The following is a 22,144-nucleotide window of genomic DNA, read 5'->3' on the forward strand; positions in this document are numbered from 1 at the left end:
AAAGTCGTGATCTGCGAAGACAGGTCACCCTTCTACTATATGCTGTTTTCCTGGTTCCCCAATTGCCGTAATACAAAGCTCAGATAAATCTTCTTAGCTGTGGTAGGTGAACAACTGAATTTCTATTTTTGAATCATGTCATAAACTAAATTATAATGATTATAAGTTTGCCACACCGGTAGTCAGTCATTTATGGCTAGTGGCAAACAGTAAGTTCTGTTAATGTCCAGTTAACTTTTTTTGTGCCATCTGTGCATAGCCATGTTTGTTTTAACAAAATCCAAACAGTCTGCACCTTCTTCACCTTTTAACACATCAGTGTCTTTTTGTTTCATCTTCTGGTGAAACCAGTCATCACTTAATATACAGCTCTGTCCTTATACCATCCCTGATTTATCTCAAATTTATTCAACTTTTTTCTTTGACATCAGCATAGTGTCAAATTGATACAAAAAGTCAGTGTCAACAACTCCACTTAGTTCTGATTTTTGTCCAACTTGCAGTCTCGATAGGTACCTTAAATCATGTAAAAAAACAAAAAAAGGGTCTATATCATATGAGTGAATAGGAAAAACCATGAACGCTCATAATCTCGAAAGTACTGGACCTCAAAGTTCTTTTTCTGAGATCATGGTACAGTGAAGAATGGAATATTTGCTCTTTCCTCACTGTAGTGTGATCTTGGAGTTGGAATATATATTTAGCAGGGGGTGTGGTGGGCGCAGCCCTCCACAATAGCAAGTTCGGGGGCCGATACGTTTAGAGATTGTGAGCGTTTGTGGTTTTTCCTATTCGCTCATATGATATAGACCCCAAAAAACCCCTTGTGACTTGGATACAACATGCCTTGCATCACGTTATATATTGCTTCATCCTCATTTCTAGAGTCTCTTTTTCCACCTTACTGTCCCTTTACCCTTCCAAAATCACAGTTTTCATTTTACATCCATTCCCTGGTCACCATCATATGCACAGTACTTTAATACATCACTGTTGTCAAAATCTCTTTGAACAAAGAAGTTTAGTATTAACAGTAACACTCAACTGGATGTTAACAAATGGGGAGACCAGAGAAGGCATCCATCATTCACAGTTCCATGTGCTCTCTCACCAGTACCTGTGATATTCTGAGATTACTCAGAATCCAGTTGTGATTCAGCACAGCATGGGGTAAAGAAAAGGGAGATGAACTGAGGAGTGTCTGAAGGAGATGAACATTTTAGGTGTCTAAGATAATTGCTGTGTTGCAACAGGCCATCATGAAAAAGGATGATTCAACTGCAGCTATGATTTCCACTCTGTTATTTTCATGAGTACAGTGGAACCTGCTTGTTCATGATGGTTCCACAAACTGAATTGTGCCATGTACAGTGTATTTTCCTAAATATTGCTCAGTATTTTGTCACTGTAAGTAATGATGTACTTGTAACTTAACTCCACAGTGATATGTACTGCCCTTTTCTGAGAAGTTTTTTGGCCTGCTGTTCTTCCCATTCACTTCTGTTCTTCAGAACCTGGTTTGCAGATGCATACCTGTGACTAGAAGATTCCCACAGAGAACCTTGGTGATGTCTAAATTGATTGCCTAGTCTCTAGTTAGGGTACATGTGGTTTGTCTGCAGGTTCAACAGCTCCATGGACTAGCTTGCTGAGGGTGATGACTTTTGTAGTGTGGTAGAACCAGTCAGTGGTTGTTATGAATTGAGCCGCTCAGTAGAATCTCTTGGCGCTTTTGATTTCAGCAGGGCAGAATGTGTGTGATGGAGCAGAGTATCTTACCTAGATTAGGAACAGTGCTGGATTTCTGGTCAGTTGGGGCCCTAGGCAGTGTAGTGGACCATGCCCCCCCCCCCCGCAACTATTTCTGTGTACTGGTATGTAGCTGTCTTCCCCCAGTTATCTTAAATACTGTACAAAACTGTCAGTGTGCATACTATTTTCGTGTTTAGTTTTTAAATGATTACAGAGATATGTATTTCACTTTAAACTTTTAATTTATTTATTCTTTGCTGACCATGTTAGTCTCCGTAGGTTAGTAGCCTCTTTTTGGGGAGACCCGAGGTGGTATTTCTTCTACTAGGGGTAATTTGCCCAGGACATAGGGAAGCCTACCCTGCTCTTTTGGAACAACAAACCCTGAACCTTGGGTATAGGTAGCAAAAGCCTTAATCCTCTACACCAACTGCTTTTTCGGTTTATACATTTGTTTGTTTTACCGCTTAATGGAAAAAAATGCTCATAACTACAGATTTAAAATGCACTTTAACAAATGTTGCTGTATTAAACAAAAAGTAAATTTAAAACAACCAGGAAGATGAACCAAAGAACACATGCTTTTATGCATGGTCCTGAAAAATGTATTCACGGGGGCCATAGTTTGAAAACAGCCTGGGGACGAAGGTACACTTAATCTGCCACTAGCCATGTGCATTTTAAATGTATGTGAGTTTCAGTGCATTTTCAATTTTTTTTTTATTTTGACATTTGTTGACTGCGAACGTCCGACTGAGACGGAGCCTATTTTCAGCGGAGGCCCAGGGAGAAACGCTCCAGATGCATGTCTTTGGAATGTGGGAGGAGATCCTCGTGAACGCAGGGAAGACATGCAGACTCTGCACAGAAGGCACCACAGCTGAGAATTGAACCAGAGAACCTCTTGCTGTGAGGTGACAATGCTAACAGCTGCACCACTGCACCACTCAAGTAAAATTCATTTTCAATGAATATGAGGTTCAGGAGAAGAGAAAAGTTTACTGCTACTCATGCTAAGTCTGTTTTCAGTATGTCACTGTTTATTTCTGTGATGATGGGAGATATTGCCAGCCTTACCAGGAGAAGTAGGGCAGTGGATGTGTAACATATGCCAGCACAGCTAGCTGGGACTTAATAAAGAATTGTTTGTCATTTTGTATAAAACTGATTTTTACAGATGCTTGTGTTTAAAAATGTACTTGTAAAGTTGCTTATGTTAAAATGCATCAACAGTGTGCCCTTTTGGAAAGAAAATAAATGTACATGTATTATTCTAACTGAATTAAATGTATATGTTTTAACAGAGGATAATGGAAGAGAACAGGTTAACCACAATCCAGCTGCAGCAAATTTTGAAAAAAAAAATAGCTGAAATTATATTAGGCCATAAAGATTGTATCTTACAGTTTTAATTGCAACCAGAGATGAAATGTCTCCGAGAACCAGGCTTAGTAGCTCTGTAGCAGGAGTAGTAGTATTAAAATGGATTTATGACTTCCAGGATCAACAGCAGATCTGAGCAAAGCTCTGTCTGTGTATATGGTAACATATAGGTGCTAAATCCTGACAGCATCTAGCAATGGGGGTTGCATGGGAACCAGAAGTCAGATGACCAGATGTATGTGATGTCATTCTGTACAGAAATAATGTTTTAATATTAGAGGTGACTGAAGTCCTCAGGAGCAGTCTGTTCTTGGAACATGACAAAGGAGGAAGACCACTCACCCTCCCACTCAGCATAATACACTTTTAAGAGCCTTATAGTAAATGGCTGGTAGCAGTGAATCTATCTTATAGTCTGGGCAAAGTTGGTAGAGTGGGTAGTCTGTGCTAGCCTTTCCCAGGTGAGTGAGAGTGTGTTTGTGTCTCAGCTACTTGGTGCAGGGACATGAAGCACTGGTTTCACAGAGAGGGTGTTGCAGAACTTGGCGTGAACACTCTACTAAGGACCTAACCCTACAGCTTTGCCAGTGGGGAGCCATATTGGAGACCTGGGAGAGACTGAGAGAAACCCAGACCCCAGGCTAAATGTGATCCCTGTGTGCTCTTAAGGGGAAATTGTACTTGATGCAGAGAGTTATGCATCTGGAAATACTGAATGTATCCATTTGTATTCTAATTGAATGTTCCTCTCCAGTGTCAGTGGTGAGGATTCAGGCTCCTTGATTACTGTCCCAGAGTGGGGATGTCACAGTTTCAGTTAGCAAATGGCCATCAGTGTTTGTGCTATAAAGTATGAAACCAGTATTGGTTGTACAAGCAGCACACTCACCTTTAGTGCAAAAGGCTGTGGGTTCTACTTCCACACAAGTAGCAGGATTGCTGATGCTGCAGTCTAGTATAATGGGGGTGCTACTCTCTTGAGTGTGTCATCCTTCAAATTAGATGCTAAACTGAGGGCCGATCTGTTGCATTGGTGGTAGCACAGGTGGAAGTAAAAGATCCCACATCGAAAAGAGTAGGGGCCTTTTATTTATATACAAAAAGACTTCTTGACAATGTAAACATATTCTATCACAAATATATAAATATACAAATCTGTTTGTACATATTCATAATTTCCTTTACAATCATGCTAAATTTTCATCCCTATTAAATTCCCACTCCTTTTTCCATAACCACCATCTGATTTTTACTTTTTATGGTTGCTAAGATTCATTTACCATTAAAATAATTTAATTTATTCTTTCATTCCATATAAACCCATATGACATAAAATAACTTTTCATGTTTTTAACATATTCTTTACTTCTATTATAATATCTAAATTTAGTCATATCCATGTTTATTTGTTTTATTCACTTCTTTTATATCTTCGAAAATATTTTCTTTACATAGGTTTCCCCATAACTTTTTCACCCTTTTACATTTCAAAAACAAGTTCCATAGTTTCTTCTTCTTGAAAATGTAAGCATATTTCATCACTTTTCTTTTTATGTGGCATATTTCCTTTTACGGGCACTTTATCTGTTACCAGTCTCCACAAAAAATCTTGACATTCTAGTTTCTGATTATACCATTTGCTTCTTGTATAGCTTTATATCTGAAGTAGTTACCTTCATTTGTGCAGCAACCTGAGGGTATCGGATCCGACTTTGGATCCGAGCCGGCAGTTTTCAACAGCTTAGATCCGAGCTCCTAGCTCCTCCCTCTACCCATAAACCCCTGCCAACCCTGACTGACCTCAGATCTAGTTTGCCGCGCTTGTTGACAGCAGCTGGATTTTCGAGCTCCATACTTAGCGTTTTTCTGTGAGAAAGTTAGAAAATTTTTTTTCTGTTTTTCATCTTTAGTGTGAATGCTGTGTGTTTAGACCCCTTTTCCTGTTTTCCCTCCCTCTCCCTCGCTGGTTCGTTAGGGTCTGTGTGCATGTGTTGGGGCCTAGCGTGTGTGTCCTCCTTAGTTTAAAATGTCGGAGGCCCCAAAACCTATCTTTTCCAAGTGCACCGAGTGTGGCAATAAGCTTTCACCAGCTGATGGCCACACTCTGTGTGTTCTGTGCCTTGGGATGGACACCTTACCTCTGGGTGTTCCATCTGCGCGGCGATCAACCCCAGGGCACTTAAGGACCGGAGATCCAAGCTGATCCTGGCAGGTGTTTTGCCCCCAGATTCGGCTTCAGCCTCCGGTCCTACCGTGGCTTCGGTGGTGGCCACTCTGCAATCTCTCCCCCCGGCTGGGACTCAACCTCCCACTGTAGGCCCAGAGGAGAGGGAGGCCAGGAAAGACAAGAGAAGGGAGAAGCACCACAAGTATAGGGCTGAGGCCTCTGCTTCGGCTCCACCGGCTAAGCGGTCTTCTCCCTCCAGGGCTTCCCGGTCTCCTCCTTCTCTGATCCGGTCCCCCTGTTTTTCACCGGGCCCTGAGGAGGAGGAGACCCAATCTCCTTCGAGGTCATTATGGTGGCACTCACGTCCTGCCTCGGTGGCCTCATCGAGATCTACTCGCAGCCTTTCCGATGCAGATTTGGATCGGATGATGAAAAGATTCCTCCAGGCCCAACTGCAGATGGGAGTGCTGCTGCCTCCCCCCCCCTCCGGGGGGTAGCTCGACCCCTTTCTTTGCCCCGATAGCTCCTTCTCCATCCCGCTTCCCGGGTTCGGAGCCGGGCAGCCTTGGAACCGGGGGTGGGTCAGCGCCGACAGTCTTGGGTACTTCGGCGCAGATTCTTCCCTCGAGCCTGTCGGGTCTGTTTTTGTCAGATCTGAGCTCTTGGAGCTGAGGGCTGAGCTTCGGATCCGAGGGTTTCAGTATGCCTTTGGCGCCGTCCAGGTCGGAGCATACTGGGCCTTCGGATCCGATTGCTTCGGCGCTGGCCCCAATCCACCTGTCAGATCCGAGTGAGGGCCCGCTCTCGGATCCCAGAGAGAGCGGCTCTCCCTCGGCATTCGATGTGGTGGAGAGGGCTCTGTCGACTGCTTCAAGGCCCCTGGTCCTTGCCACAGCTCCGCCCCGCACTCCTTCTCTGTTGGGTCTGACTTCCATCACCCGGCCCCAGGGACAGCCTGCTTCAATGTCCCAGGTCTTTCCCTTGGAACAGGATGTTGCTGGTGAGGCCTCCTCGGATAGCCCCCCCGAGGAGATCCCCCACAAGCGGAAGTGCAAGAGAAGGCACTTGGACTCCCCTGAGTCCTTGACCGAAGACACGGATTTGGAGGAGGGGGAAGGCTCCCCAAGGTCACCCCCCGAGGATGTCCCCTTTGGGGACATCATGGAAATGCTCAGGATCAGAGGGGGGGTGGTCTGCCCCAAAGCCGACCTCGGACGAAGCCGTGTTCCTGGAGGCATTTGAAGCAGGCCCTTCTACCTCTTGGGTGTCCACTCCGGCCGACCCCTTGGTGGACCTGATTAACACCAGGGCGTGGAAGGAGCCGGACACAGTGGAGCCAGTCCCGAAGTGCCCTGACAAGATCCTCAGTTCCCCTGCCGACAGGCCCCATTGGAGCAAGGGTTCCCCCGTAGATGCCATGTTGATGGCGGCGGCCACTAAGAGGGAACTAGCTCAGGAGAACCCCTCAGTCCACCCCCCAGGCAAGGAGTCCCGAGCGATGGACCACCTAGGGAAGTGGGTGTTTAGTTCAGCGTCCTTCTTGGTGAGGTCACTGAACTACATGGCACACGTTATTCGGCTGCAGCGGGATCTTATTAAGGAATACGCTGCGTCGCCCCCAGAGTCCATGTCGGTGGAGGATAAACAGGTGTACTCCACCTGTATGGCCACTCTTAGGTCCATTTCCAGTACCTCTGTGCGGCTACTATCCCATGCCACGGAAGGAGCCGCTAGAGCCAGAGGAGCAGGCCTTGTCATGAGGCGTCAGGCCTGGCTCCGGCATTGTGATTTCGCGGAACCCTTCAAGGCATCTTTCGCAAATGCCCCTTTTGATGGTTCTGCCCTATTTGGGAAGACCGTTCGCGACACCTTGGTCCAGAGCGAAAAGGACGGGAAGACGTTGTCTGTCGTCGGGAGTCCACTTCTCTGCTCCCCAGAGGTCCTTCTCCAAGAACCAAAAGGGACAGAAGAAGATGTGGTTCCGGAAGTCGCAACAGTCTCAGTCCGCTCCAGACCCCCGGTCCTTCCACGGCAGAGGAGGACAGGGAGGACGCCGCCCTAGAGGCAGAGGGGGCCCAAAGAACTTTGGGTCCAGGGAACCTTTCTCTGACTGGCCCACGCAACAGCCCTGAAGGGTTGCCCGACTGCTCCACTCTGGAGGCAGTCGGGGGGGCATTTCTTGAGGCACCTGGCAGCTTGGGAGTCCATCACGACAGACCGCTGGGTGCTTCGCATCATATCCAGAGGTTACCAGATCCCCTTCTCTTGCCCTCTTCTCTTCCCCAAACACCTCCCCGATGTCCCACCCGATCAGAGGGAGGTCGCAGCTGCGGAAATCCGGCAGCTCCTAGAAAAAAGAGCCATCCAACACGTCCCCCCAGACCAGCTCGGATCGGGTTATTACTCCAGGTTCTTTTTGGTGCCAAAAAAGACGGGGGACTTGAGACCAATCCTCAATCTCTCCCTTTTGAACCTGTCAGTAACCAAAGAAAAGTTCCGGATGGTCACTCTTCAATCTATTCTCCCCCTATTATGGGAGAATGATTGGATGTGCTCGATAGACCTCAAGGATGCGTACTATCATATTCTAATGGACAGATGATCCAGGAGGTTTCTCCGCTTCCGGCTAGGGGCCAGTCATTTCCAATTCAGGGCTCTCCCCTTTGGTCTCACCTCAGCCACCAGGGTGTTTACCAAAGTGTTAGCAGTGATAGCAGCCCACCTGAGGCTCCAGGGAATACAGGTTTTCCCATACCTGGACGACTGGCTCCTGACTGCCTCGACAAGGCATCTACTCTGTACAGCCAGGGATTATTTTCTTCGCCTTGCTGCCTGGCTAGGGATCACAATAAATATGGACAAATCTGCTCTCACCCCGACCCGAGTCATAGATTTCATCGGGGCCAGGTTAAACACAATCAATCTAGTAGCCTTCTTAACCCCAGAGAGACTTCGAACCCTGAGGTTTCATGTGCGGGCCATCCTTCTATCTTCATCTACTCTGGTGGAATTGATCCTGAGGGCTGTAGGCTCAATGGCAGTGGCAATCAACTTTGTTACCTATGGCACGTCTGAACATGAGGGTCTTACAGTGGAACCTCCAAGTCCAGTGGTCTTTTCTTCACTACCCTCTGAGTCATCCCATTTCCCTCAGCAGGGCTTGCAAGAGGGCTCTCGTGTGGTGGCTGCAATCTCCGGATCTCCACATGGGATGCCCCTTCTCTATGGCCCCTCCCCTGGCCACGGTGACCACGGACGCCTCTCACCTCAGGTGGGGGGGGGGCACTCTTCGGGCAGGACTGTCCAAGGCACGTGGAACGATGTGGAGACCTCTTTGCATATCAATGTCCTAGAGATGAGGGCAGTGCTGTTAACGTTGCAAGCACTTCAGGACCTTCTTCCTGTAGGGACAATTGCGATCCAGACGGACAACATGTCGGTTGTCTGGTACATCAACAAACAAGGGGGAACCAGGTCTTACCTGCTCTGTCGAGAGGCCATGAGAGTGTGGGAATGGGTGATCTCCACCAACCATTTTCTCATTGCAACGCACATTCCGGGACGGTCCAACATCCTGACGGACAAACTCAGTCGCACCATCCTTTCCTCTTACGAGTGGTCTCTCAATCCGCATGTAGCAAATCAGATTTATGTCAAATGGGGGCAGCCCTGTTGCGATCTTTTTGCCTCTCCCTCATACACCAAATGCAACAGCTATTTCGCTTTAATTCCCCAAGTCGGGGAATCCCCGTGAGACGCTCTGGTGCATGTTTGGCCTCCCGGTCTGCTTTATGCTTATCCACCTCTCCCGCTGATGCTACAAGTTTCTACAGAAAGCCAGCCAGTTGGGGAGCAGGATTATCCTCATTGCCCCATTCTGGCCTCGTCAAACCTGGTTTCCTTACCTTTGGTCTCATCTGGTGAATCCTCCTTGGATTCTAGATCCCCTCCCGGATCTGATCTCCCACCCTCTGGGTCTCCCGACCCCGAACCTGGACAGCCTCAAGCTCACAGCTTGGCTGCTCCAGTTCCACTCCTAGCCAGGACTCCCGGCATCTCTTCCCCAATCAAAGCTATTCTAGTTGCAGCCCACAAGCCTTCTACTAGGAAGGTTTACAGCAACAAATGGAGACGTTTCTCTATCTGGGCAGAACGTCAAAACTTGGATCCCTTCACAGCTCCTTTACCTGCGATGCTAGACTTCTTATCAGGATTATTTCACCAGGGAGCTAGCTGTTCCACTGCCAAGGTTCAACTAGCAGCTATCTCTCACTACCATGTCGGACATGATCTGCGTCCCTTGATCACTTCTAAGCTGTGCAAGACCTTCCTGAAGGGCACCTTCCTGCTCAGGCCTCTGGTAAAGGAAGTGGTACCTCCGTGGGATTTTTCGCTGGTGCTTCAGGCTTTGACAGCTCCCCCTTTGAGCCTGCAGCCTCAGTGGAATTCAAGTATTTGTCTTGGAAGACGGCCTTTCTCGTCGCCATCACCTCTGCTAGAAGAGTTTCTGAAATTCAGGCTCTTTGTGTCAAACCCCCGTATCTAACCTTCCACAAGGATAGAGTCTACCTCAGGACCAATCCCTCCTTTCTCCCTAAGGTTGCTCCCGAATCTAATATCAACCAGTGCATTAATCTGCCAGTCTTCTTTCCCAACTATCACAACAAAGGAGAATACAAATGACACTCGTTGGATGTGCATAGACAACTTCGATTCTATATTCACAGGACATCTGGTCATAGGCAATCCGACCAGTTGTTTGTCTCCTTTGCCAAAATGAATTTGGGTAAATCAGTATCCAAAGTTACATTATCTCGATGGATCTCGCAATGTATTCTTTTGGCTTATGAAAGTTCTGGTAGGCCAGTGCCTCAGGGAGTCCGTGCCCATTCTACCCGATCTATGTCTGCCTCTGCTGCTTTTAGATCCAGGGTTCTTTTAGATGATATTTGTTCAGCTGCCACTTGGGCCTCATCTCATACCTGTATCAACCATTATAAGCTGGATATTATCTCCAGAGGGAGAGCATCCTTTGGCTTTGCAGTGCTCTGGAACATCCTTCCATGATGGCCGCCCAAGATTCAGGTAGCTGGGGACTCTGTCCCACAGGTTGCTGCACAAATGAAGTTAACTACTTCAGATTAAGAAGTTATGTACTCACCATAACGTTCCATCTGAGTAGATAAACTTCATTTGTCAGCAACCATCCCCCCCTCCTTCCCCCTGACCTTCTATTATTCACATTTGCTGTCTTCAGAGTTGATTTTTGAAATTGGTAAATCTGTAGCAGTTGCTGCTTGGGGGCAAACTTGATCTGAGGTCAGTCAGGGTTGGCAGTGGTTTATAGGTAGAGGGAGGAGCTAGGAGCTCGGATCTAAGCTGTTGAAAACTGCCGGCTCGGATCCGAAGTCTGATCCGATACCCACAGGTTGCTGACAATGAAGTTTATCTACTCAGATGGAACGTTATGGTGAGTACATAACTTCTTATTTTTCATCTGTTAGACTTCCCATGGTTTTACACAGTAATGTTTTAATCATTACATACTTTTATATCTTTTTGTATGTCATCAATTTTTATTTTCCACAAAAATATTTTTTCTTGGTAATATTTTATTTCTTCATTATGCATTCTTTTTCTATTTTTTACCATACTGCAAAATGTGGCATACTTATAGTATATTTATACAGTTGTACTACTAATCTCTCATCTTTTTTCATTTATCCACTTGAGCACTTTGTATAAATTTAAAGAAGCTGCATATACCTCTGGAGTTAATTAACCCTAACCCTCCTCCTCCTTGTTTATTTACATACAAAACTCCTCCTTTTTACTGGGTTTAATCTAGAGCCCCATATAAATGAAAAAAAAAAAATCTGCAATTATTTCTTTTCAAATAATGTTGTTATAGACTTGCAAAGTATGCTATTTTCCCATCAGTACTGAATTGATCAAATTAGCCTTTTTTCTGAATGATAATTTATATGTTCTTCAGTAAAGACATGCTTGCTTTATTTCTTCTTTTGTTTTCTCCTATTGAATCTACTTATATCTTTATTCTTAAATTTTATACCTAACACAAAAATTTAATTCATTGTAAAATATATAACCCCAATCTTTACCACATTACCTAAACCTTTACTTTTTTCTTCATTTAAAGCCATCCTGTTATCTTTAGACACCCATTTGTGCAAATTATTACTTCTTTTATCCATTTTTTTTCATTTATTATAAGGTCATCTGCATATGTTAACAGAACTGGAATTCTTAACCCTTCAGGTGTTATATACCCTGCCTTCTTCATTTTGTAATTTATTTTATGTACTATCACATTCATAACTGATGCAAAGAATGTACAACTCATTGGACATCCCTGTCTTACACCACTCATCATGTGTACCTCTTGGCTTAATCAGCCATTTGCAAGTACTTTTACTTTATTATTACTACACACTGACATCCATACTTTCCTTTCTTACTTATAGTATATTCTTTCATTATTACTCATAAGATTTCATGTCCGATTCTGCCAAATGCTTTATTAAGGTTTCTTATCATGAATTTCGTTTCTTCTTTTCTGTTCATATCATCCAGAATTTCTCTAACTATCATTAATAATTCTTGACAACCTTCTTCTTTCGGCTTTTCCCGGTTAGGGGTCGCCACAGCGGATCACCTGTCCGCTCATGATTGGCAGTGGAGTTTTATGGTGTCGAGCTGCCAGCCCGACGCCCAACCTTCCACAGAAGGCACACACATGCACACACTCACACCTAGGGCCAATTTAGAGTGTCCAATCCACCTACAGCATGTCTTTGGGATGTGGGAGGAAGCCGGAGCACTAGGAGGAAATCCACGCGACCACAGGGAGGACATGCAGACTCCGCGCAGAAGGCACCCCAGCCGAGGATTGAACCAGAGAACCTCTTGCTGTGATGTGGCAATGCTAACCGCTGCACCACCGTGGCCGCCCTAATAATTCTTGACAACCCATCTTTTTATACTGTATATGCTATCTTATTTAATATTTCCATTTTAGTTTCAAATCCCTTTTGTATTATTTCCATAAAGATCTTATGGTCATTATTATTCAATACTATTGGTCTCCAGTTTTTTAATTCCCTTCTATCTTTCTTCTTCCATATGAATTTAAGTATTCCACTGCATGATTCTTTATACACTAAACTTTCATTTAACTATTTATTCAAAATCTTTAAAATATATATATTTTTTTGCCAGTTTCTTAAATATGTATACATTCCATACCCTATTCCATCTGGGCCTGCAGCCGAATCTATATTTATTTGTCCTAATACGTTATCTAGCTCATTCAAAGAAATCTCCTTTTCCAACTCTTTATTCGCTTTTTTCTGTTAACTTTTTTTTTTTTACTTTCCATGTTTTTTTTTCACTACCTTTTCTCTTTAAACATTTCTTGTACATATTGTACTACATTATTCGTAATCTTTTCCTGAGCTCCATTTATGATTTCTCTCATACTACTATCATCCTTTACTAATGTGCTTAAGTAATTTAAATATCTTTGCTTATATAACAATTCTTGTATTTTTCTTGATTTTTTTTTCATATAATTCTTTTTCTTGTTCAAAGTACTTTCTACAACTGTTGTACCTGTACCTTTTCTAATGACCCATTGGATGCTCCAGCTCCATTGTTTCCACCTTCATTGATAGCTCATGGAGTGTGTTAGGTCCTGTACTGCTGTTTTCAGTCGTGGTCCATGGACTTTCTCTTCGTCTGTACCCCTATTTCCTTTAACTGTTGCAATACCCCAGCTGCTCTATTCCACCTTACCCTGACTAACAGGATACCTCAGCTGCTGTAGGTACCTTCCCTGATGACACACAGGGTGCCACAACTTCTGCACCTCTTCTTTCTGTGGTGGCCCATTGCATGTCCCAGTTCCTGTACTCTTCAGTCTGTGATGGCCTAGGGTACCCACCATCCTACACTGTTATTTTCACTTGTGGTCTGTGGGAAGCCACTGCTACTGGTGCTGTACTCCTACTTTCTCTGATTGTTGGCAGGTTATCCCAGCTACTTTCTTGTCTGCTGATCCATGGGTATGCTACTTTTTGTGATGGCCTATGAAGTGTTCTAGCTGTTCCACCCGTATCTCCTTTTATGGATCAAGAAGCGCCCAGTTCCTGTACACCTTCCTTCTTCCACTTTTTGTGCTGTACCTTCTCTGATGCGAGATATGGTGCTCCAGATTGAGTGCATCACTTTTCTGTGGAGTTTCCCAGCTTCTTTATCCCCAACCTCTCTGATAGCTAAGGTGGTGCCCCAAAGTCTGTACCCTACCTCATGTAATGGCATGTGAGGTTCCATAAGTTCTGCACCCCTACCTTCTTTGGCATTTGGGATGTCCCTTCTCTTCTAGTCTTACCTTCTGTAATGGTTTAGAGGGCATTTCAATTCTATTACACTTGCCTTTTGTGGAAACCCATTGGGTGCCTTCAGTAATGTACGTTTGCTTTCTGTGATGACACATGGACTGCCCTTGCTATTGTACCACTGTCTTCTGTGATAGCTTGTGAGACACCCATGATCCTGTTTTGTACCTCTTCTGATGCCCAGGGGAGGTCCATGACTCTTGTATCCATACTTTCTTTGACGGCCCATTAGGTGTCTTAGCTCTTGCTGTCTACTTTCCCTGATGGCTTATTGTGTGCTGCAGTTCCTGTAGCCATATCTTCTGTAATGGCCAGTGGGTGCCTCAGGTCCTCTCCCACACCTTGTCTAGTGGGCCAGTAGGTGTCCCAGTTGCTGTACCCTTGTATTTTTTGATTGTCTACAGGGTAACACAACTTTTGCATCCCTACCTTTTCTGATGACCCATTAATTTCTTCAGTGCCTTTTCCTTATCTTCTCTGATTACCCATAATACGGACTCGTTTTTGTATCTCTGCGTTCACTGGTGGCCCATTGAATGGCCTAACTTACACCTGTCTTCATGTATTGCCTTACAGGGTGCCTCAGCTTCTGTTTGCTGGCCTTGTTTTTTTATCTCTGCTTTCACTGGTGGCCAGTCGAATGGCCTAACTTACACCTGTCTTCATGCCTCAGCTTCTGTTTGCCTTCCTTCACAAGTGGCTCACAGAATGCCCAAGCTCTTTATCCCACCAGTTTTCATGGTCATTCACTTGCTATAACAACTGAATTAGATTCCCTTCTTTCTTCCATATCCTCACCTTCGCCTCACCCAAGTACTTCCTGCTAGTGCTGCTACCTGTCCCTCCAACTTAAATCTGTCATAACTTTACTTAATTTTCATAAAGCTGAATTCAAACATGCAGTCACACACTGTGTCACAGTGTTACAGATCGTGTATATCATTTCATGAAAAAGTTTACTTCTTTCATGTTGTCGTGAATTAACCCTTCAAATCCACTTTAAACTACCATTTGTATCTTCTGTAGCTCTTGCTCAAAATTTTTCTGCAAGTAAATACCAGTGAGCAGGGTGGATGGTAGTGGGTCTGATTCCTAAGATACTGTATTATCTCTGTGCGAAAGAGAACTTTGCTGACAGTTACAGAAGTGTGCCATGCCTATGAGGAATATAGCACCAGACTAGAATTACACTGAAAATTGAATTCTTAATTGGATGCTGTATTTAGCTGTACTCAAATAACCCGCTGGTTGGCAGTGCACCTTTGTGTTATTCTGACTTTGGTAACAAAAAAAAAAGTGAAATCATGTTCTTTGTCTGAAAGCATTATTTTGGACGCCATGAAAGTCTTTGACTCTTTTGTTATTGACACACACAGTTGTGATTTCAAAAAGAGTGATGTCACTCAAAATGTGAGCAGTACTCTATATGAAAAAAAATCACCAGACTGTTGGAAATTTTGTTTTTTTTTGCCATAGTTGAGCAGTGATGGTAGGCAATCAACAGGAAAACGTCTCTGAGAACCTTTACTACTAGTGACGGTAGGAAACACTTAGAGAATAAAAATGATTGCACCTTTTGCAGTACACAACTTCTAATGTCCAGTTCTGAGATTTATTTTAATTTGTTCTTTCTTTCTTTCTTTCTCTTTTTTTTTCAGGTAGAAGGTGTGCCTGAGTTGGCAAACAGCACATTTCATTTGCTGCTGGACATCAATAAACTGGAATGTCAGCATTTCCAGGATCACTGTGAGCACTTTTACATGTCCGTACTACAGAGGATCATAGCCCTGCCTTGGCAAGTCAAAGCCAGATACATGCCACTGGCCACTCTGCTCCCATATATGGGACTAGAGAAGGTAAAATGAGTCATTTTAGATAGTAAAACTTCAAAGAAGTCATATATTGTTTCTGGCATCACATGTCTTGAGGTTTTACTTACATTGCAATGTTCAGTGACTTAAATGTGGATTATTTGGAAGCTTGAACTATAATTACCTTCCTTCTTATAGGTGTTCGTACATCAGAAGATCACTTAAAAGGATATTTACTCCTCACTTTGAAAATATACATTTAATTTATGTGATTGTGAGTTTTGTTCTGCGGCTTGTTTTGGAAATGTGCTAAATGAAACTTTTTAATTAAGTATTCAACCAGACATGTGAGACTCTGCAGACAAGTCCAGACTGTGTCAGAGAGCATGATGGCCTTGTCATGGAAATATGTCTCTGCTCATTTTAAAGCTGATTTTATCATGAGAAAAAGAACTGCAATGCATATAAACCATGAAGGTCTGTTTTAGTATTTTCCCCTCAAGTGTTTGGCAGTGCCCTGTGTAGACACAGGCAACTTGAGTTGACATTTTTCCTGTAAAAGCACCCTTGAAATTTCACAAATACCTAGATGCACACAGGTCAGCTAGATTTGTAGTGACAAGCACTGTCCTCAGAGTTGAAAGCAAGATACTCCTGACTTTCTTTTTATTCTCACCGCAACTGTTTAATCATTAAAAAGGTCTGTTGCCATGGATATGAACTTTCCCACCATCTCCATTACCAGATTGGTGGATATGGGCATCCCAAGACAATGTAGAAATCACCTCATGTTTATTGACAACCAGTTAATTCTCAAACAAATTGATATGGCATGTAAGAGGTATATTTACACAGTGTCAATGGAGGCAAAGTTTTCGCATAAAAGTACTCATTGTTGAAAGGTTGCCAGTAGTACACAATTTGCTGAGGCTCTTAAATGTAACCTCCCTAAACCCCAAAGATCTTTTTGATGACGCATTCTTAACAAATGCCCTCAGCAGTCCTGAATGCAGTCTTTTTAAACACCCACATCAGCACATATAGCCACATCTCATGGAGCCTCTACTTCTAAACCCATAAAGCAAGTCACCACACAATCCAACATTCTAACTATTCCTGTGACATCAGGTGTAAGTGTAGGGCTGTAATAAAGATGGTCCTGGGTTCAAATATAGGAAGTGTAACAAGTTTTAAAACTTGTGCTGTGGCAGTTGCATTAAGTTTTGTGCTCTGTAAATAGTTAGGTAAGGGTTCTATTGTCCCTGCGGACAACTGTGTGTATATTCACTAGTCATTCTATTGAAAGTTTTAGGTGGGAGGTTGGCATAATGGTTAAGGTGTTTAGCTTACAAACACAAGGTGCAGGGTTTGAGTCTCACATGGGGTAATTGATTAGGCTTAAAATTGCCCACAAGGGCAGTTAGCCTAGTACTAATCTATGACCTATTCTGGACATTGGAGACTCCATTGTAAGGCACACTGATGTCCCTCTTACCAGGGTGAGTAAAGAGAAAGTCACATTCAGTTGATTATCAGGGACTAGGATAGACAATATTAAGCACGCACTCAGGTCATTGGACAACAAGTCCCAGTGTAACTCTGTCAGTCTGTGTCAGTGTAAATGTCACGAGACATGCATCCCCAGGCTATATGAAGAGAGACATCATGGATCTCTCAGAATATGTGTATCAAGCTGGTATGTTTCTAGCATTGAACAACATTCTACTTTCTCCAAAGATGATACCACAGTACAAATTGAAGTTGACCGACTTTAATAACTGGCATATTTTCTGGTGCCATTCTGAGAGGGGGCAGTATTAGTCAGCATGGACGGAGATGGTCACCAGACCATGCTGCTTTGCCATTTTGCCATGGATAGTCTGTACATTTCCTCTGTAGTCTTTTGAATATTAGCTAAAACATTGTCCTCCCCCATAAATGCCTTTTTCAGGCAATACCAAACGGACAGTAATTTTGACATAAATCAAACCCCCAAAATATCTAAAGGAATTCCTGCTCAGTGCTAGTAGTCTAAACAAGAAAGTCCTCTCTGTATAAACTGTCCTCACCCTGGAGAATGATAATGTCTGTGTAGTCACAGAGATATGGTTTAAAGTCAGCAGTGCAAGGCTATAATCCCTTCCACACAATTAGACCAGCTACTGCAGAGGCAGGAACTAAAGGTGGAGGTGTCTCAGTTTTATATCAGAAATAAATATACCTCAATTGTCAAGACAGACAATAAACTTGAGCTTTTCTACATTCAGATCACCGTAGGCAAAATCTCATGTCACTTCCTAGCAAATTATAGGTCCCCCTCTATGATCCAGGAAACCTGTAACACTTGTTTAAGCTTACTAGAAACACTCCCCATCCAACCCAGTACAACATTTATGGGTGAAATTAATTACCACACTATTAACTGGGAAATGTGTATGACACCAAATGTGCAGGTACAGAGATTCCAGGATTTTAGAAATACAGACACCCTGGACCAGATTGTCACTACATCTACCAGGGGTTCAAACATACTGGATCTGGTCCTCACTAATATGTGAGAGAACTGCATATTCCCTAGTGTAATGTCCTCTGTTTTATGGTCAGACCACAAAACGGTCATGTTTCACAAATAAAATTATTGCTTTGTAACCCCACATTTGTCATTTTCCAAGTTACTGGTTTTATTCATCTTCATACAACTGGAAAGGCCACAGAAATACCTCACAAAGAGGATTACTGGCCTCAAACAGATGCCCTATGCAGACAGTCTCAAAAAACTTCAGCTTTACTGCGTCACATATCGCCTACTCAGAGGCGATCTCTGCCTAACATACAAAGCTATGTCAAACCCAGAGCTGTTGGACATGCTCCACTTAAAGAAATCCCAATCCCTCCCAGCTACATGCTCTAGGGACCTAAACCTTGTCACCACAATAAACAGAACATGTTGGAGGGATAGATTCCTGTCCCAGAGACTTCCCATACTCTGGAACACACTACCTATCTATGTCAAACAGAGCTCCTCATTAGCACTCTTCAAGAAAAATCTTGACGATTGGATGGGAAATAGAAAATTCACCCCAGGGATCACTTATGTGGCTCTGCTCGACAGGGGCACAGGAAAATAATTTTCTTGGGTGGCAAAAGCCAGGTTACATTTTTGGCTAGACTTATATAGGCCCTAGGGCCAATAGCCAAGTACCTACCCATGATGAACCTATGAACCTATCTCTATCTCCCAAATCTTATCACTGCTTTATTTCCTGTGTACTCTTGAGTTTTCAAGTCAACTCTTGTGCTTTTTTCTTCTGTCAAGCATTTTCCATTGAAACTTTGGAAAGGGTTTCATTGGCCCAGTCCCTCTGGTCTTTATTACCAGAAGAGCACGAAGCAGAATCTCTGTTTCACAGCTCACTTTTTGTTGGACAAATTTTTGTATTTTTTCCGTAACATATACTGCATCAGAAATGATTTTGTCCTTCCAGGAAACAATATTTTGAAGATAGCCGAGTACAACAGTTTGAATATCATACCTGCTTCTTGAATTTCCCCGAATAGTGGAACACATTTACTCCTTTTCTGTGGTGTACAATGAGTAATCATTCTCCACAAACACTGTGCTGTCTTCCACTTTTATTACTTTGTCCTTCTGCCACAGTTTTGTCAGAATCAACTGCTTCTGCTTGTAGGTCTGCATCTTTACTATTAAATGTCTAGGTTGCATTCTCATAGCCAGTTTTGGAGCATACACATGATGTGCCCTTTCAGTTAACAACTCCTGCTTTGAAATACCAGTCCATTTGCTTATTTGTGCTTTCATAAAATTAAATAAAATAATATTAAATATTATATAATAAAATTTCCTACATGCTCTGCCCGCTAATTCTATTATTTTTTTAAACGTCTCTTCTTGAGCAGTCTCATATTCAGCCAGCCTTTTCTTCATTTCAACCTCTGCTTTTTGCAGTTTTATTACCTCCTGTGAATATCTGTTTAAAGCTTCTTCCATTTTTTCCAGCCTTTTGTTGTTTGAGTTGATGTACCCCATCTGCGCTTTGTTTACTTTAATCGGGTTAATATTACGAGATTGAAAATCCATTTACGCGAATACTTTGACCCGTATTGCGTGAAGTACAGGAACCTCGAACGTCCAAAACCGCGAATTCCGGAATGTTTATTTGTTTTGGTTGGCCCGTCTGTGGTAGAGCTCCTCTGTAAGGTAAGTGTGCGATAGATAGGACTTTAGGGTTAGGATTTGGGTTAAGGTAAGTGCATAGATAGGTAATGTATGTAAGATTTAGTGTAGTGTTAGATGTAGGGTTTTTTTAAGTGTATGCATGTGTATTATTTATTTTGTTTGTGTGTATGTCTGTAGGGGAAGTGTGTGGTAGTAACGGACCTTAGGGTTAGGGAAGGGTTAAGGATAGTGCATAGATAGTTGTGTATGTGTGGTTTGGTGTAGTGTTGGAAGTAGGGTTTTGTTAAATGTATGTATGTGGATTATTTATTTTGTTTGAGTGTATGTCTGTAGGGGAAGTGGGCGGTAGTTACGGACCTTAGGGTTAGGGAGGGGTTAAGGATAGTGTATAGTTAGTTGTGTATATGGGGTTTAGTGTAGGGTTAAAGTAGGGTTTTGGTGCTTTACTTTAGGTTAGAAGTAGGGTTTGGTTAGTGTATGTATGTGGTTTATTTATTTTGTTTGGGTAGGTACTATGTAGCGGGTGGTGAGGTTGGCCGACTATGAAAGTTTGATATTTTATTTTTCGCGGTTTAGTGCGTTTGGAATTTTCGCTGTATAGGAGTCGATGTTTAGGTATTAGCGTAAAGGGTTTTTCGATTTCGTAATATAGACCCACTTTAATCAGGTGTCTGTACGGTTGTCTTGTATTTTTTGCTAGGTTATTGTAAGCCATGTCTGGAGCTTGCACTTTTTGCTGAACAGCTGTTGTAGTCTTTCCAGTCAGTGTTTTTTCCTCACCTTTTGTAAATGATTTTCGTTCAGGTCCTTTGTATTTCTTTTTTCCTGGCATCTAGGCAGTTACTGAAATTTACCCAGAAATAAAACTCCATTGGCTTTCTCTTTTGAATTTCTGTTTTCACACTGGGAGAGCTAAAATTAAGCTATTATTCAGTGTGCAGCTATACTGCAAGTCGACATTTGTCATTTTTGGTCTAAAATTACTGCTGGTGATGATATGAACATCATCTGTGCCTGCCTGCTCCCCGCATTCACTGACAGACTACCTTCACTGGTTTGATTGTCCAAACCATGTACTCCTGAATTATTACAGATCTCTGCTCTCTAGCCAAGACCTTGTCATTAAGGCAGCAGCTAGATCCAGGCAGGAGCCACCATCCCTCCACCCTGAATGGGCATGCCAATCCTCCCTGCCTGCCGAATCAAGTATACAAGCTGCTTGATGAATTCTAGTCACCTGAATCGTACGTATGGCATTATCCCTGTATTGTGTCCAGCACAGGCATGCAGCACCACTTTTATTGCTAATCTGTATAATCACACGCTTATACTGCAGTATTGGTTCTATACCGCAGTACGCTGCTGCTGTGAGGTCACTACCGCTCCTAACTTTCGCACTTGCACAGAGAGTTTGACACCACTTTTGGTGCTAGCCCCCCCCCTTCCCACCACCACCACCACACATACTTAGTCATCATTAAAAGTGTTATACTCAAAAATGTTACAATAAAGTGTTGGTACTTTGACACTACATTCACAGCTAACTTCCATAGATGCACAGACAGTACAACACAATAACACTGGTAACGTATCATTTTATTCACTACATGCTTCCATAGTTACTCGCAAGCAGCACTACTCTGCAACAATGTTACTGTAACACTACATAACTCCCACAGTCATACGTACAGTGTTATACCACCAGTTTAGTACTGTAACACCGCATTAATCCTAACTCATGTAGTCCCACACCTTACTATGCCACATGACTGCTACTGTAACACTGAATTCATTGCTAAAATTCCCTAGTCACAAATACAGTAGTACACCACAGTGCTGGTACTGTAAGACCTCACTCATTCGTATCTCCCACAGTTACACAAACAGCAGTGTACCACAGTGGTCTCACAATAATGTAAATATCTGACTGCATAAAACTGACAACTGTTATTTTTGTGTTTCTTTTTTATGAAGACACAGTATATGAAACACTTTATAGTCCACCTTTTTTCCTAGCAAAGATTTGAAATTAGGAAAGCTATATTAAAACATGTACATGTTACATGCAGCAGAGCTTTGAAAAGTGAAACCATTTCTGTGCAGCTGAGCTTTGAAAAGTGAAACCATTTTTGTCACACAAACATACACAAAATGATTCCGTACTGTCAAAAGTACTGTATTTAGAGTTGCAACTTTCTAGTTATCTAAGAACCTTTGTTTGCTTTGAGGGAAGTTTATTTGCATTTAATTTTTTGCCTAGCAGAAAATTAAAAGTTGAACAAATAAAGACAAACCTTGGAAAACTACAAAAAGAGTGCAGACAAGCCCAAAAAGCCAAAGCCTTAACGCAGTTTAATATTCAATTTTAAAAAGACAGCGTTTTCGCTACTAAACAATGTAGCTTCATCAGAGGCAA

The 22,144-nt window shown here is 43.0% G+C and overlaps 1 protein-coding gene across 1 annotated transcript in view; it reads left to right on the top strand.

The window, feature by feature from the left end:
- LOC122799562 (thyroid adenoma-associated protein homolog) overlaps window positions 1-22,144 on the top strand; it is a 672,025-nt gene that overhangs the window by 129,436 nt on the left and 520,445 nt on the right. The window contains exon 10 of the mRNA XM_044068695.1: window positions 15,378-15,575. Within this exon, the coding sequence (XP_043924630.1) occupies window positions 15,378-15,575 (198 nt within the window). The remainder of the gene's footprint in view (window positions 1-15,377; window positions 15,576-22,144) is intronic.

The sequence above is a fragment of the Protopterus annectens genome, chromosome 4.part0 (genome assembly GCF_019279795.1).
Source record: "Protopterus annectens isolate FY-2018-M chromosome 4.part0, PAN1.0, whole genome shotgun sequence".
NCBI lineage: Eukaryota > Metazoa > Chordata > Ceratodontiformes > Protopteridae > Protopterus > Protopterus annectens.